This window comes from Callithrix jacchus, chromosome 1 (assembly GCF_049354715.1).
Source record: "Callithrix jacchus isolate 240 chromosome 1, calJac240_pri, whole genome shotgun sequence".
In the NCBI taxonomy this organism is placed as follows: Eukaryota; Metazoa; Chordata; class Mammalia; order Primates; family Cebidae; genus Callithrix; species Callithrix jacchus.
Window position 1 is genome coordinate 168,962,160 of NC_133502.1, and position 16,108 is coordinate 168,978,267.

The 16,108-nt window shown below is 42.6% G+C and overlaps 1 protein-coding gene across 4 annotated transcripts in view; it reads right to left on the bottom strand.

Annotated features, from left to right (window-relative positions):
• Positions 1-16,108, bottom strand: part of CDK5RAP2 (CDK5 regulatory subunit associated protein 2) — a 209,894-nt gene that overhangs the window by 180,151 nt on the left and 13,635 nt on the right. For all 4 annotated transcript variants that reach the window (XM_054236374.2, XM_009002215.5, XM_009002222.5 and 1 more), the window contains exon 3: positions 15,764-15,831. In XM_054236374.2, the coding sequence (XP_054092349.1) occupies positions 15,764-15,831 (68 nt within the window). The remainder of the gene's footprint in view (positions 1-15,763; positions 15,832-16,108) is intronic.

Consider the following 16,108-nt stretch of genomic DNA (forward strand, 5'->3'; position numbering starts at 1 on the left):
TGCCTAATTACATGGTTTTCCTTGAAATCCGGTTTTTGTAAGGCACATAGGCCACACAAGTCTAGGAGGTCAAAGGAAAATAAAAGGCAGAGAACTGATTGCTTGGGGACAGAATGACTAAGGCCCAAAACTCAGTTCCTCTGGTGCCATGGCTTGGAGGGTCATACCTGCAGTCATGGGCGGCACATTTAAGCCAGTGCTGGGAATCCAGGAGTGATGGAGAGAATAGTTGGGAGAATGCCCTCTACTGTTTTCATCTCCATCCTGGATCACATACCAAAAGGAAGGAGACTAAAAGGATGCTTTTGTTCTTACTTCTCTTTCTAGATGGGTAACAGATCGTCTTCAACATGCACTCCCCTGGAGTGTATCCTGAAACACTGGCACTCCTTCAACCTTGAAACTTTGAAGAAAAAGTGGCTTATTTTCTTTTGCAGCCACATCAGGCAGGCCCAGGGAAAACAGTTCCCCAAAATTAAAGTAACTTTCAGGGAAGTCATCTGAGGGTCCCCCTTATTTGGGGCCCCTTCAGGTTCCTTTCTCATTGCAGGACCTTAGGCAAGCAAAGGAAAACTGAGGCTGATTTTCTGATGACCCTGATAGGTATATAGAAGTGTTCCAAAATTTAACTCAGGTATTTGACCTCACATGGAGGGAGGTTATGTTGCTACTAAGTCAAACCCTCACTGCAACTAAATCAAACCCTCATTGCAGCTAAAACAGGCAGCCCTGCAAGCAGAAAAGAATTTTGAAGATGGGCAATATGTCTCCTATAGTAGTAGGACAGAAGGGAAAAGAGAAAATCGGGCAAAGAAATAGGGGAAACAGCACTCCCAATAGGAAGAGAGGCAATACCTCTCGAAACCCTAACTGGAACTCTTTTCTAGGGTGTTCTTCATTCTTTTGTGGTTTTAAAATGACTTCTATCTCTTTTATAATGTTCTTCCAACCTAGGAAAAGCTAATTTTCCAAACCTTAAAATGCCTGGCATAGAGTTGAGCTAGGGAGAAGGGAATCCAGAAGCCTGATATACCAGCAAAAGGGTAAACATTTCTTACCAGTTAGGCTTTTGGCTTCTCTCTCCCTGTGCAAACCAGTAAATGGGATACTAAGGATCACTGTTTATGTTCTCTGTAAATGTATGATTAATTAAAAAGGATTGGTAAGGTTGGTCTTAAGCTGTGGACAATCTGGTGTGCTTTGCAAGTCTTTCTGTATGGTTCTGTCAAAGAAAGGGTATCTTAGGTTAGGATGCAGGCCCAGGCCACCATAAGGCTGCTATTCAAGCCAGCCCAACAAAACAGTCAGTTAACAAACTTAGCTAAAGGCCTCCATCCTGTTTCATGTCCTTGGGAACATAATCTGTAACTGGGTGGCAATACTTTGTTTTAGTCTCCACCATTTTACAGTGGTGGCTGTCTTCTTGTGCTAAGTCAGTTCCTGGGTAAGGGCCACAAAATCAAACAAGCCAGCTTGTCACTCTAGGTGGTGCCAGCTGATCCATAAAGGGCAGGGTTTATGAAATATCTTAAGCACTGATCTCAAGAACGATTTAGGGAAGAAGATGGAGTTTTGCTCTTGTTGCCCAGACTGGAGTGCAATGGCGTGATCCTGGCTCACTACAACTTTCACCTCCCAGGTTCAAGCAATTCTCCAGGCTCGGCCTCTGGAGTAGCTGGGATTACAGGCCCCTGCCACCATGCCCAGATAATTTTTGTACTTTTAGCAGAGACGGGGTTTCACCATGTCAGCTAGGCTGGTCTCAAACTCTTGACTTCGTGATCCAAAGTGCTGGGATTACAGGTGTGAGCCACTGTGCCTGGGCATTTTACGTAAATTATACCTCAATAAAGCTGATTTTTAAAATAACTAAAATGAAATACAGCAAAATGTGAAAAGCTACACTTGGAAGCTAGTACATTCCCATACATAAATACTCATCAGGTATTTTTTTCAGTTTTTAAAGATAATTTTAATAGTATATCATATTCTTAATAAATACAACTTTTTTTTTTTTTGAGAACAGAGTCTAACTCTGTTGCCCAGGCTGGAATGCAGTGGCGCAACCTCAGCTCACTGCAACCTTCACCTCCCAGTTTCAAGCAATTCTCCTACCTCAGCCTCCCGAGTAGCTGAGATTACAGGCATGCGCCCCAATGCCTAGCTAATTTTGTATTTTTAGTAGAGACGGGGTTTCTCCATGTTGGTCAGGCTGGTCTTCAACTCCTGACCTCAGGCAATCCACCTGCCTTGGCCTCCCAAAGGGCTGGGATTACAGGCGTGAGCCAACGTACCTGGCCAATAAATACAATTTTATGACTGGATAAAAGAAAACGATAAGCATATTTCACATTAAGTATATTTTCAAACTACCCTTGGCACTCTTGTTAACACTTAAGGTTTCAATTTTGTGGCTAACAAGAACAGCACAAGGAACAACTGGTAGGTTCATTAGCACCTCCTTTTAAATGTTTTAAGAAAACAACACATAAAACATTCATTCAAACAAAAACAACTTCCCCTGCCAGATGCTTCCTATAAAGAGAAACCTTATTCTGTTACTCAGCTACCAATAAAATATTTATGGAGGTTGGTCAGAATGCCCCCATTGTATACAATGCTAAAATTCCTCGCAACACTTCAAAGAATATTTGTCCTATTTATAGGTAAGGAAATTTTTAAAATATATATGGCAAAGGAAAATACGCCTTTAGAAGGTCACGGCAAATGCCAAACAGTCCCAAATGAATAAAATGAAATTCAAGCACCATCTTTTCCACCATGGCCAGTTCCATTCTCTGTTTAGTACCACTTCCCTCACAGTTTTCTCTGAATACCACCACCAGGCTGGAATGGGGATCCTTCTACATGGTTCCACACACCCTCTACTTTCTTAATCAGAGCTATGACCACACTGCATTGCACTAGCTGGATGTTTGCCTTTCTACCCACTCCCATCCCATAACGACCTTGTGCAGCACTCTAGTCTGTAACCCAAGAGACAGCTACAGAATAGATGGACAGACACATTTAGAAATTTCTGGGCTGGATAGGGTGGTTCACACCTGTAATCCCAGCACTTTGGTGGGCAGACACAGGAGGATCACTTGAGCCCAGGAGTTTAAAGATCAGCCTGGGCAACATGGTGAAACCACCTCACCACAAAAAAATTTTTGAAAATTAGCCGGGCATAGTGGCACACACCTGTAGTTCCAGGTACTCGAGTGGCTGAGGTGGGAGGATTAATTGAGCCCAGGAGGTCAAAGCCACAGTAAGCCATGATCATGCTATCGCACTCCAGCCTGGATGACAGAGTGAGACCCTCTGACAAAAAAATTTTTTTTGTTTTCTTTTTTGTTTTGTTTTGAGACAGAGTGTCCCTTTGTCACCCAGGCTAGAGTCCAGTGTCGCGATCTTGGCTCACTGCAACCTCCACCTTCCAGGTTCAAGAGATCTCCCTGCTTCAGACTCCCGAGTAGCTGGGATTACAGGTACCCACCACCACACCTGGCTAATTTTTGTAGTTTTAATAGAAACAGGGTTTCACCATGTTGGCCAGGCTGGTCTCAAACTCCTGACCTCAGGTGATCCACCCAGAGGACTGAGATTACAGGTATGAGCCACTGTGCCTGGCCTAAAAATTTTTTTTAAAAAGAATTTCTTTAAGGCAGTGTGATGTAATGAGAGCCCCTGAGGCTTCAGATGGATCTGGTATACATCACTCCCCGGTTTAACCCTCCATTCGTTTTTTTTTCCCCCCCATCATTCTTAGAATAGAATAAAACTTCCTACCACAGCCACAAAACGCCTCTATCATCTGGCCCCTGTCCACTTCTCCAACCTCATCAGGTATCATCTTCTCCCTGTTCACAATATTCCAGCCTCAATGGCCTCCTTTCTGGTCCTGAAATAAGCCAAGCCCTTGTCTGCCTACAAAGCTCTTTCTGCAGCATCTGCCAAAGTGGCTCTGTCTCATCCCTTCCATCTTAGCTCAAATGTCACTGCCTTGGGGAGGCCCTTCCCAACTACACCATCTAAAGTGGGCCCCATCTCCACTACCTTAACCAGCTCACTCTAATGCATAGCTCTTACTTTTTGCTAGAATTTTTCACAGTCTGTATTTGTCTCATCTATTTGCATTTTTTGTATTAAAGTGTTTATTACATGAATATGATCCACTTAATCTTTCATGGCTGGTTCCTCTGAGGTTTCAACAAATATCTAGAACACAGGAGATGCTCAATCATTTGTTAAATGAATGAATAAATACAATCCAGACCACTTTACTCGCTGTATGACCTTCTGAAGCTCACTTTTCCTATGTGCCTCAGCTCCTCTCTCTGTAAAAAAAGGGATCATTATAACCATCTCAAAGAGCTAGTCTAAGAATTGAAAGAAATTAATTACAATGTTTAGTATAGTGCCTAGTACAACATAAGAATTTAAAACATTTTAATGTTTTTCTCATGTGTACTTTTCCCTTTAAGAGAAACAAGGGAAAAAAAAAACTTGGGGTGGAGAAACTGGAAACAGCTTACAATACAGTAGGAATAAATACCCAAAATACAAAACCCACCAAATATGACTTGGAAACCCAATGCTCAAAAGTAAGCCAATGCAAGGCTGTGTTTGCCACGTTCCAGCCGTCAGAAGCCACATGTTACTATGGAAGTGCAGCCATTTGAAATGGAAAACATCCCAACATGATTATGGGGTGGTGCTTTCTGAAACTGGAGAAGGGCCCCAGCTTAGCAGTAGGAAAAATTTTGCAGGAGCTATTAGTCAGTCATTCTGGCCTCCTCCTACTCCCAGTCTGTCAAAAGCCTTGCCTAGCCTGAAGTTCCATCTAAAAAGGAAGAAAAACCAACAACCTAAAAAGGAATCAGGGCAACTCCAACCAGCCCTACCTCAACTGAAATCTAAGCAAAGTGCCTAACTCTGGCTATCCGTTTCAATGGCTCACAAGAACCCGGGCCTCCAAAGCTGAGGTTCACCCTACCAAATCATCTTCCCACCCAAGACAGAAAGGACTATGAGCAAGAGCTCTGGGGTCAGCAGAAACAGACGACACTACCAGAGACGCTACTTTTGCGTTGTGTGACCTCGGGAAAATTATTTAACATCTTTGTGCCAATGATGGTTCATCTATAAAATGAGGACAAAATCAATTCCCTCACAGGGGTGTTGTGACAACTAAATGAACTAAAGCACCTGGCAGAGCCCTGGACTTAACAAGCAGTAAACACAGGACAGCATTAAAAATCATGTAGAGTGAAGTTAATGCCACAGCGCTAAAGGGAGGAGATCTCCAACCCGCCCATCTGGCTGTCTCAAGACCTGTGTTCTCCACTCACTATTGTCTGTGCCATCCTAGCTATTGCTAACCCTGTGATTATGTACCATTTGCCAGCCCCACTCACAGTCTCAGGACAGTATGGCATCCTTCCTCCATAAAACCATCTATTTTTACATCTAGGGAATTATTCTGGTCTGCATACACAGATGGTGGTATTGTCTTTTTTTTTTTTTGAGACAGAGTCTTACTCTGTAGCCCAAGCTGGAGTGCAGTGGTGCGATCTCAGCTCACTACAACCTCCACCTTCTGGGTTCAAGCGATTCTCCCACCTCAGCCTCCCAAGTAGTTGGATTACAGGCACCCACTACCACACCCACCTAATTTTTGTATTTGTAGTAGAGACGGGGTTTCACCATGCTGGCCAGGCTGGTCTCAAACTCCTGACCCCAGGTGATCTGCCTGTCTCAGCCTCCCAAAGTGCTGGGATTACAGGCATAAGCCACCATGCCCAGCTAATATTGTCTATACACACACACACACACACACACACACACACACACACACAAATTAAAGCCTTAAAAAAAAGAAGAATTCACTTCTCAGGCCTTCAATAAGCAGACACTTGGGCCATAACGAATTTTTTACCCTTTTTGAAAGTACAAAAACTGAAAGAACTCACCTAGACATAACAGAAACCATGAACTTGGCTACCCAAAGTTGATCTCTAGTAAACAATACTGCATGTAAGATAATTCTACCTACAGCAGCTAAGTGAGGTAGTAAAGAGGGGAGGATACTTTGGAATCAGTTTCTGATGCCGATACTCTCTTTGGTGTCTTCAAATCATCAAGAAAACTGTTACCAGGTAAGTGTCTATTATAAATAATATTGGAGTAATAACAGATTTTTTTTACAACAGGATCTCTCTCTGTCACTCAGGCTAGAGTACAGTGGCGCACTCATGGCTCACTACAGCCTCAGCCTTCCAGGCTCAAGCAATCCTCCCATCTCAGCCTCCCAAATAGCTGGGATTACAGGTGCGCACCACCATGCCAAGCTAATTTTTTTATTTTTTGGTAGAGACAAGGTCTCACTTTGTGACCCAAGCTGGTCTTAAACTCCTGCGTTCCAGTGATCCCCCTGCCTTGGTCTCCCAAAGTGCTGAAATTACATGTATGAGCCATCACACCCAGCCTTGATAACAGAAATTTAAAACTGAATCCCAAACACTAGTTGGAATTTAACTACCTTATGAAATCTTTTCATATTCTTTTCAACCTTTGCTCATGAATACACATTTCTGTAGAATTATAACATAAGTGAATTTGCATATTCCATTGCTTTCACTTAGTATTTCTTAAGCATTTTTCATATTGTGGCAGAATTGCATAAAACTTCCAGTTGAAATAACCGCACTACATTCTACTGAAGTGATTCACAGTCAATTGTTTAACCATTTCTCTGCCGTGCACTGATGGACTCAATGTGTTCTAATGGAAAGTGACAAGCTTTTACAACCAGAAATACCAGGCTTGAATTTTGCCTTCTTTTGGTTTCTCAGTCACAACAAGCTCATTGGCAAGTTGTTTAATCCCTCCAACTTCAGCTTCCCCATCTGTGAAATATCCTCAACACACTTGTCACAAGCAAAGAGATGACAAATATAAAATGTAATTTCCCTTCCTTCCAATTTTTCGCAATTATACATAATGTGGCAACAAACACCTTCATGAACAGAGCTTTTTCCTTCTACTGGGTTGTTTCCCTACTATCAATTTCCCCAAAATGGATGACTGGGCTCAAGAGTAATTTTATATTTATGACTATCAAAATCTCTTTCCAAATGGCCTTCAAAAAGATTGTAAAAATTTACACTACTCAGCCCTCCATCTGGCCAGGTTTCTGGAAGGCATGGCCAGGACATGCAGAGGTATGGGAACTCAGAGCATTCAATCCAGCAGGCCATTGTCCTACACAGATGAACCCCCCTACTTAACACTTTTACCCCACCAGCCATAAGCCCAACTTGATTCCAAGTACTCAACTCTGCAAAGAGCCCTAGCACCGTCAGAGCTCTGTGGAAAGTGGCTACAACACTCACTCTGCCGGCTACAGAACTTTTCTTCAACCACTTCCACTGAGCTGCATCCCACATGGTTCTTGCACTCCTGCCATGTCCTACGCTCACCCTAATTCTCCCACCCTTAGCCTCACCCTGCCCTCATTACTACTTGCTTTCCTATGACTCTAGTCCTGCATGCCCCAGTCCTAATTATAGGCTGCCTGCTTCTAGATGTACCTCTAGGTGTATCTCCTCTAGATGTATCTCTAGGTGTATCTCCTCTAGATGTATCTCTAGGTGTATCTCCTCTAGATGTATCTCTAGGTGTATCTCCTCTAGATGTATCTCTAGGTGTATCTCCTCTAGATGTATCTCTAGGTGTATCTCCTCTCCAGCCACTTTAGCAACAATAACCACAGCAGCTGCCCTGGTTGCTAAAGATCTGGCAGACCAGGCACTATCCTAGCATGTTATTTACTCCTCACCACAAGCCTCAGACAAATATTTTTTCCCGGATTTACAGCTAAAGCAACCAAAACTTGGAGCTTTAGTATTCCATACAAGATCACACATTCATTCAATCAAAAACTATTAAGTGGGGGAACAATCCAAGATGGCCGATCGCTAACATCTCAGGATTGCAGCTCTCAGTGAAAGCGCAGAGAACTAGAGGACGCCACACTTTCAGACAAATTCTGGTCACTCACGGAGCAGAATACCCCCAGTGGAGGAGTCACACAGGTCGCCAGCGCGACTCTTGTGGCCGGTGCAGCGGTTTCGCTGGCACCTCAGCGCGGCAGCTCTCGTAGCAGAGTAAACAGGGCTGGCTCCCCTTCTGACCAAGGTTTGGAGGACCCACACGGGCCCCCAGAACGACTCCTGAGGCCGGTGCAGCGGCTGTGACAACACCTCGGCGCGGCAGCTCTCGGCGCAGAGTAAACGAGACTGGTTTCCCTTCTGACTGAGGTTTGGAGCCCCGGGAAGGCAGAGTCGCCTATTACGGACACAAGAAGGAAGCCAGACAGGAGAATCCTGGGCAGAAAAGCACCATCAGTCTTAACGCCGCTGTTCTGGCCCTGGGAACTAACAACTTGGACGTCCACTCAAGAGACCTAATCTAAAAGTTGGTAATTTGAAAGACCACAGGAGGATAAATTTATAATGATGGGAAGAAACCAGCGTAAAAAGGCTGAGAATACTCAAAGTCAGAACGCTTCTCCCTCTAAAGATGATCACAGTTCCACATCAACAATGGAACAAGGCTTGATGGAGAATGAGCACATCCCAATAACAGAATCACGCTTCAAGGAATGGATAATAAGAAACTTCTGTGAGTTAAAAGAACATGTTGTAGCCCAACATAAAGAAACTAAGAACTTTGAAAAAAGGTTTGATGAAATCCTATTGAAAATAGACAACTTAGAGAGGAATATAAGTGAATTAATGGAACTGAAGAATACAATACAGGAACTCCGAGAAGTATGCACAGGTTTAAACACTCGAATTGTTCAAGCAGAAGAAAGGATATCAGAGGTCAAAGCCCAACTTAATGAAATAACACAAGAAGACAAGATTAGAGAACAAAGGATAAAAAGGAATGAGCAAAGTCTACAAGAAATGTGGGACTATGTGAAAAGACCAAATTTACATTTGATAGGTGTACCTGAATGCGACGGAGAGAATGAATCCAAGCTGGAAAATACCCTTCAGGGTATTATTCAGGAAAATTTTCCTAAACTAGCAAAGCAGGTCAATATTCAACCCCAGGTAATACAGAGAACACCACAAAGATCTTCTCTTCTCAAGAAGAGCAACCCCAAGGCACATAATCGTTAGATTCACCAGGGTTGAAATGAAGGAGAAAATACTAAGGGCAGCCAGAGAGAAAGGTCAGGTTACCCACAAAGGCAAGCCTATCAGACTTAGAGCAGATCTCTCAGCAGAAACTCTACAAGCCAGAAGAGAGTGGGGGCCAATATTCAACATCCTCAAAGAACAGAACCTTCAGCCCAGAATTTCATATCCAGCCAAACTAAGCTTCACAACTGAAGGAAAAATAAAATCTTTTATGAACAAGCAAGAACTCAGAGATTTTATTACCACCAGGCCTGCTTTACAAGAGCTTCTGAAAGAAGCATTACACACAGAAAGAAACAACCAGTATTAGCCTTTCTAAAAATACACCAAAAAGTAAAGAGCACCAACATAAAGAGGAATTTACACCAACGAATGGATAAAACAGCCAGTCAACATCAAATGGCAATAACCCTAAATTTAAATTGACTAAATCCCCCAATCAAAAGATACAGCCAAAACCCAATGGCATGTTACATCCAGACCTGTTTCACATGCAAGGATACACAAAGACTCAAAACAAAGGGATGGAGAAAGATTTACCAACCAAATGGAGAGCAAAAATAAATAAATAAAAAGCAGGAGTTGCAATTCTCGTATCGGATAAAATAGATTTTAAAGCAACAAAGATATAGTGGTAAAAGGATCAATGCAACAACAAGAGTTAATGATCCTAACACCCAGATACATAGAGACTTCGATTCAATGAGACATAAAATTAATAAGGATATCAAGGACTCGAACTCAGATCCGGAACAAGTAAACTTAATAAATATTTATAGAGTTCTCCACTTCAAATACACAAAATATACATTCTTGTCAATACCACATCACACCTGCTCATAGGTTTAAATGAAACATTGATTGGCCATTATTAATACCCATTTTTTTTCAGAATAAAGCAATATTTCCATTCACCCTCCCTCTTTCTCTTCCTCTTTTTTCCTCTCCTTTACTCATTTTTTTTTCTTTCCTTCTCTCAAAAAAAAGAAAAAAAAAAAAAGGAATCAACTTGTAAACCTCTAGATCCAGGTCAGCAATGTCTCTCTCATTGCTTGATTTCCTTCCTTCCCTTCCTTCCCTCCCTTCCTCCTTCCCTCCCTCCCCCCTTCTTCTCTTCCTTCCTTCCTTCATCCCTTCCTTCCTCCCTCCCTTCCTGCCTTCCTCCCTTCCTCCTTCCCTCCCTTCCTGCCTTCCTCCCTAAAAAAAAAAAAAAAAAAACTATTAAGTGCCTACCATTTTGTTAGGTTCAGTGTTGAGTACTAGACATTGAAGAGAGACACATGTTAAGCAAGAACACTAATAAAGAAATAATCACAAACTGTCACAAGAGTTATGGTGGGAGGGACAGGGTGCTGAGTACTTGCTAGAAGTAATCATGAGTTGAGAAGGGAGTCAGGGATGTCCTCTCTAACAAGGTCACATTAAACTAAGGCAAGAAGGTCCAGAGGCCTGCCATTCAAGGAAAGGGAAAGGGTGTCCAGGCAGAGGGTAGAGCACGCATGAAGGCCCTGACACAGGGACAAGCTGGGTGTGGCTGAGGAGGAGCAGCCTGTGTGACCAGAGCAGTGTAGGATGGGGAGAGGAATATGCTGAGTTCAAAGACACAGGAAGTTGCCAATCACACAGGGAAAGTTCTCATGGACCACGGTAAGGTTAGGGATTTTATTCCAAGGTCAAAGAAACATCACAGAAGGGTCTGCAGAAACTGAACACTCATGGGGCAGAACCCAGGCCAGTGGTTGCAGTCGACAGAATCTTCAGATTAGATCAGACATCAGCATGTATTGAGTACCCACTTTGCACCAAGCACGCTAGGTGTTTTCCATACCTTACCTAATTAATAAATCTGAAAGAAAGACAGCAGTAGCCCCATTTTATATATGAAGTTTCGGAAGCAACCCATTTAAGGCCACAGGTTAGTAAGTGGCAGGACGAAACCTGAAACCCAGTCCTCAGCATTCTCAAATCCATGTCCTATGAATATACCATGGTGCTTTTGAAAGCTTCAGGGCCATACAAGCGGGGCAGGGGTGGAAAATGAGGGAGCTATGATCTGGTAGTAAGTAAATGACAACATAGACATTACAGAGCAAATTTAAAGATGCCAATCTGCTAGTGAAACCACAAACAAAACACTCAAATTTTACCAACTGCCTTGGCTGAGACCAAGAATTTTCAACAATAGGAATAAGAGCGTCAATGCAAGAATGCCAGCATCTCAGGCAGGTGGGTTTAAGACAAGAACAGCAAAACCAGGTATGGACAGGATACAGGCAATTGTTTCCGCCACTCCTGGCTAAGAGTTCTTTCAATTTCTTAGAAAGGAAACCACTAGACATAACAAATCTATTCCATAGTATCTACTGTTTATTGCATATAAGTTATGCTTACTCTCTCTGACATCAAAAAATCTTATTTCTAGGAATCTACCTTAAAAAGAACACACACATATAACTATGAAGAGATATTATGTGGCCAGGCGCGATGGCTCATACCTGTAATCCCAGCACTTTGAAAGGCCAAGGCAGGCAGATCACGAGGTCAGGAATTTGAGACCAGCCTGGCCAACATGGTGAAACGCTGTCTCTATTAAAAATACAAAAATTAGCTGGACGTGATGGTGCATGCCTGTAATCCCAGATACTTGGGAGGCTGAGGCAGGAGAATTGCTTGAACCTGGGAGGTAGAAATTGCAGTGAGCCAAGATCACGCCATTGCGCTCCAGCCTAGTGTTAGAGCAAGATCCCATCACAGAAGAAAAAAAAAGATCTATGCACAAGGAGATTCATCACAGCTTTGTTTATAAAAGTGAGAAATTAGAAACAACCTGAAATGTCCCACAGTAAGGTTATGTAAATTATGGCTCAATCCATCCCTTTTAATAAGCCTTTATTTAATACTACACAGCCAATAATAATGCCATCCATCGGTATTGAGAATGGAAAGCTATCCATGTCATTCCCTGTCAAAAACCAGAATTAAACTCTTCCATACGTTGAGAAAGATAGCTACCTGGACAGCATACGTTGTACCAGATTGTGGGTCTTCCATACTCACCCAAAAAACATTTTTTTAAAGGGAGAGAGAGATACTAGTGTCCAAAACAAGTAATGGCAGGTAAGCACAGGCCTTCACAAAATGCTGCTTCCACGAGGCCTCCTCTGGTCTAGGGAGGGAAGACCAATAAGACAGGCTCCCAGTGAAGACCAACTGATTTACCTAACTCCTACCATGAGGCCTGCCATACAGGTGATTATACCCTCAACTAATGAGGATATTAGACAATGGATTACCAGTTTAAAGACCAAAAAGAAGGCTTGTGGTTTTCACATGCCAGAGTGAGTACTTGCACAGAACAGTCAAATGAAATACAAAGGACTTTCTTTAACAGAAGACCTGGGTTCAAAGCCCGAATAAGTCCCTACTTCCCTCTGGGCTTCAGAGTCCTCACAAGTCAAATGAAGGGACTGGATGAGATGATTCCTAGAGCTCCTCCAGCTCTGAAATTAACTCTATTCTAAACATCCCTTCACTCCACGCCCTTAGCTCCACATTCCTCCCTTTGGGCCCACAACAGCACAGCAGCCTTTTAACTCATCACCCTACCACCAGCGTTGCTCCCCTCCAAACTCTTCCCCTCATGATCATCAGCCTGGTAAGACTTTGAAAGCATAATTCTGGTCATTTCCCTTCCCAGATTAAAATCCATTGCTGGTTCCCTTTCATCTTCAGAACAAAAACCAAGCAAAGCAGTGTAACATTCAAGAACCTGCAGGAGCTGGCCTCTGCCTGCTTCAATGGCCTCACTTCTCTCAGCTTCCCTCACACCGCCTCCTTCCAGCCAAAGAGAACTTACAGCTCCCTGAACTCATCAAACCCTGTCATGCCTCTCTCTACATTTGCACATGTGAGTCCTTGTGCCTGGGATGCTCCCCTAGCTGTCTCCACTTGACCAATCCCTACCTGTCCCTGATGACCCAACTCAGGCAACATCTCCAGAGAGGTCTCTCTGAACCCAGAGTCAGAGCTCCTCCTCTGTGGTCCCACAGTACCCTATACTGACCTCTGTCCCTGTACTATTTTCCTATCCATCTTCCCAGTCAGACTGTGAGCCTCTGGACAGGGGGACTTACCTGGTCTTAATCCACTGCAGATTCCCCCTGGCAGAAAGCCTGGCACAGTGGCATATATTAAAAACTGTTTATTGAATGGATGAACTCTGAGGAAAACCAGAAGGGTACCTATGTATTGCCAGCCCCCAGCAAAATCAAACTCCTGATAGTTAGGTATCAATCATGTGAGACTAAAATAGGACAAATCATGAGTTTCCACTTAAAATCCAAAGTATCTCTCAGCCCCCTCCTTAATATGCATGCTGACTCTAAAATTAGCTTTAGATGCCAAGAGCATTTCCTATAAGCATCCCACAGAAAGTTCAGACTACCACTACGTAGAGATCATGCATTTTGTAACTCAGGCCAAATGAAAAATTTCAGTGACTTATAAAGACCTGAAAGGGAGACACTGAGAACAGTGTGGCCATTTCAATTCCGGCTGCAGAATTTGCTCTTGAAAATGCTACAATAAAAAATATTAATGCCATAAAAACCTAACAGCAGCCAAAGGACCACAGTCATAAAGAAAAAAACATAAATCCTAAAATATGTTGGCATAGAAGGCTCTCCCTCACCTTCAAAGAAAAACAGGATTTAGGTCATCAAGAACACATCTGAACAGGGGAAATTTGGATCACATGGAAGAATGGGGGAAAAAAATAACAGTAATTATTAACAATAACAGTAAGAAAAGGGAGAAGCAGAGATGGCAAACACAGAACATACTCTGTGCCAGGGATCTGTGCTTTGTATATATTCACTCATTCAATCCTCCAAACAACCCTATGAAGTAGGTACTGTCATGCTCATTTTTAAAATGAGGGAAGCACAGGGAGGTTGAGTGACTGGCCACAGGGCACCCAGCAGAAGTGGACAAACATGCAGCCTGGCTCCAGAGACCATGGTTCTTAGGCAGCACAGACTGCGTCTGAGAACAATTTTGCCACATCACACCCCTGGGCCTCAGTTTCTCCTACATATAATAAAGAGGGTTGTATTCAATCCTAGGATTCCCTTCCATTCAATAAGCAGAAAATAGATATGAAACCAAAAGTCTAATATTCTGTGAAATTTTCCAATTTAGAAATAAGATGTAAAACGGTGCCCTTTAAAATGAAATAACTATCTTGCAGAGCCACTTTAATATTAAAGTAACATATACAAGGAGCTTAGCACTTAAAGTGCCCAGCTCAGAGCAAGAGCTCAATAACAGTAGCTGTTATTACTCTTATGATAAAATAGGAACAACCATTTAATAGTAGAGCATATTTTAATTATACACGATGTAGAATAATCAAATCTCATTCGTTTGAGGCCCCAGACCCCACAGCATAGATCGAGTTGTACAGCTGAAATTATAACAACTCAAAGCCCCGAAATTACTTGTTTCCATTAGAGATCTGACAAGTCATTTCTTCAATTGGTCACTGGTGGTTTGCAGATAACTATTAGCAGTAATGAGTATTCTAAATTAAATCCAGAGACAGCACTGCTCTGTTCTGTAAAGACAACTGGGGAGAGAGAAACATAACTGTGGAATGTCCTTCTCTCTGTGTCCTCCATCTACTCTCTGATAAGTATCTCCTGTGTCTTGCATAGTATGGATTTCATTTGCTTACGAATGAAGAAGGGGCTAATTCTTCCCGTGATAAATGAGAGCGTTGAACAGGTAACTTGTTAAAGAGAATTGGAATTGGGAAAATAACCTTATTTTCCTGTTACTTGACAGCAAACCCCATCTGCTAACAAATGAAAGACACAACGCTGAAAGACATTAAGCACTGAAGTCAAATATACCACCGAGTAATCCATTCTCAGAAAAAAACTACACAGTACCGGGTACAGGATACTCACATTTCATTCAAAAGCAACAAAGATAAAGTCTATAAAAGGCAAGGGGAGGCACAATGCAGTGGAAAGAATAATGACTTTGGAATTAATAAAAACCTGGATTCAAATCCCAACTCTGACACTCCTGCATTATATGACCATAAGCAAGTCTCTCCTAATCTTAAGATTCCTTATCTGTAGGAATGGGAATAATACAAAATATCTCAAAGGGTTGCAGTGAGCATCAAATAGGGGACCGTAAATAACATGTAAGGCCCCTGACAAATATTAGCTCACCTCAGCTTGCAACAGGGGAACATCCTCACCTTTAGGACACCAGAGAGACACCAAACTTGAAAACCAAAGGTTTCACCCAACGTTGAAAACTGCTGATCCCATCAGAACCTGTATTTGGCCCTTGTATAAAGGGCTGACTGCATGTGTACATACAAGTCTCATAGAGGATGTCCAGGAGACATGGCACCCCTCCTACTTCTAGTATCATCGAACTTAGATCTCAGGAAACACATCTTTCCTGGGTCTGGCTGGACAGTAGCAGCAGACATGATTTGTTGGGGATAGTAATTTGGTATTTCCACTTACATTTTCAAAGTCCTTCATGTTCCGTGCTCTGGTGGGAGACACTGTTTCTTCTGACACATTTGGGAGCCCTATAAAAAGATAAAACAGACATAGGAAAACGTCACAGCATTCAAACTGCCCAGTGTTCCTTTTGGGGAATAGAGCCCAGAAAAGAAAAAAACACACAAACTGCTCCCACCTGCTGGCACTTGCTGTCTGTTGTGATTTACTGATCTCAGTCCAGGGAAAGCTCTAAATCATTAATTTACAAATGACTTAAACTAACCCCAAAGTAGCAATGTGCACATCAGAGGATGAACCCAGCAAATGCATCAGCAATTTTGCAAAGCAGGCTATCCTAATAGG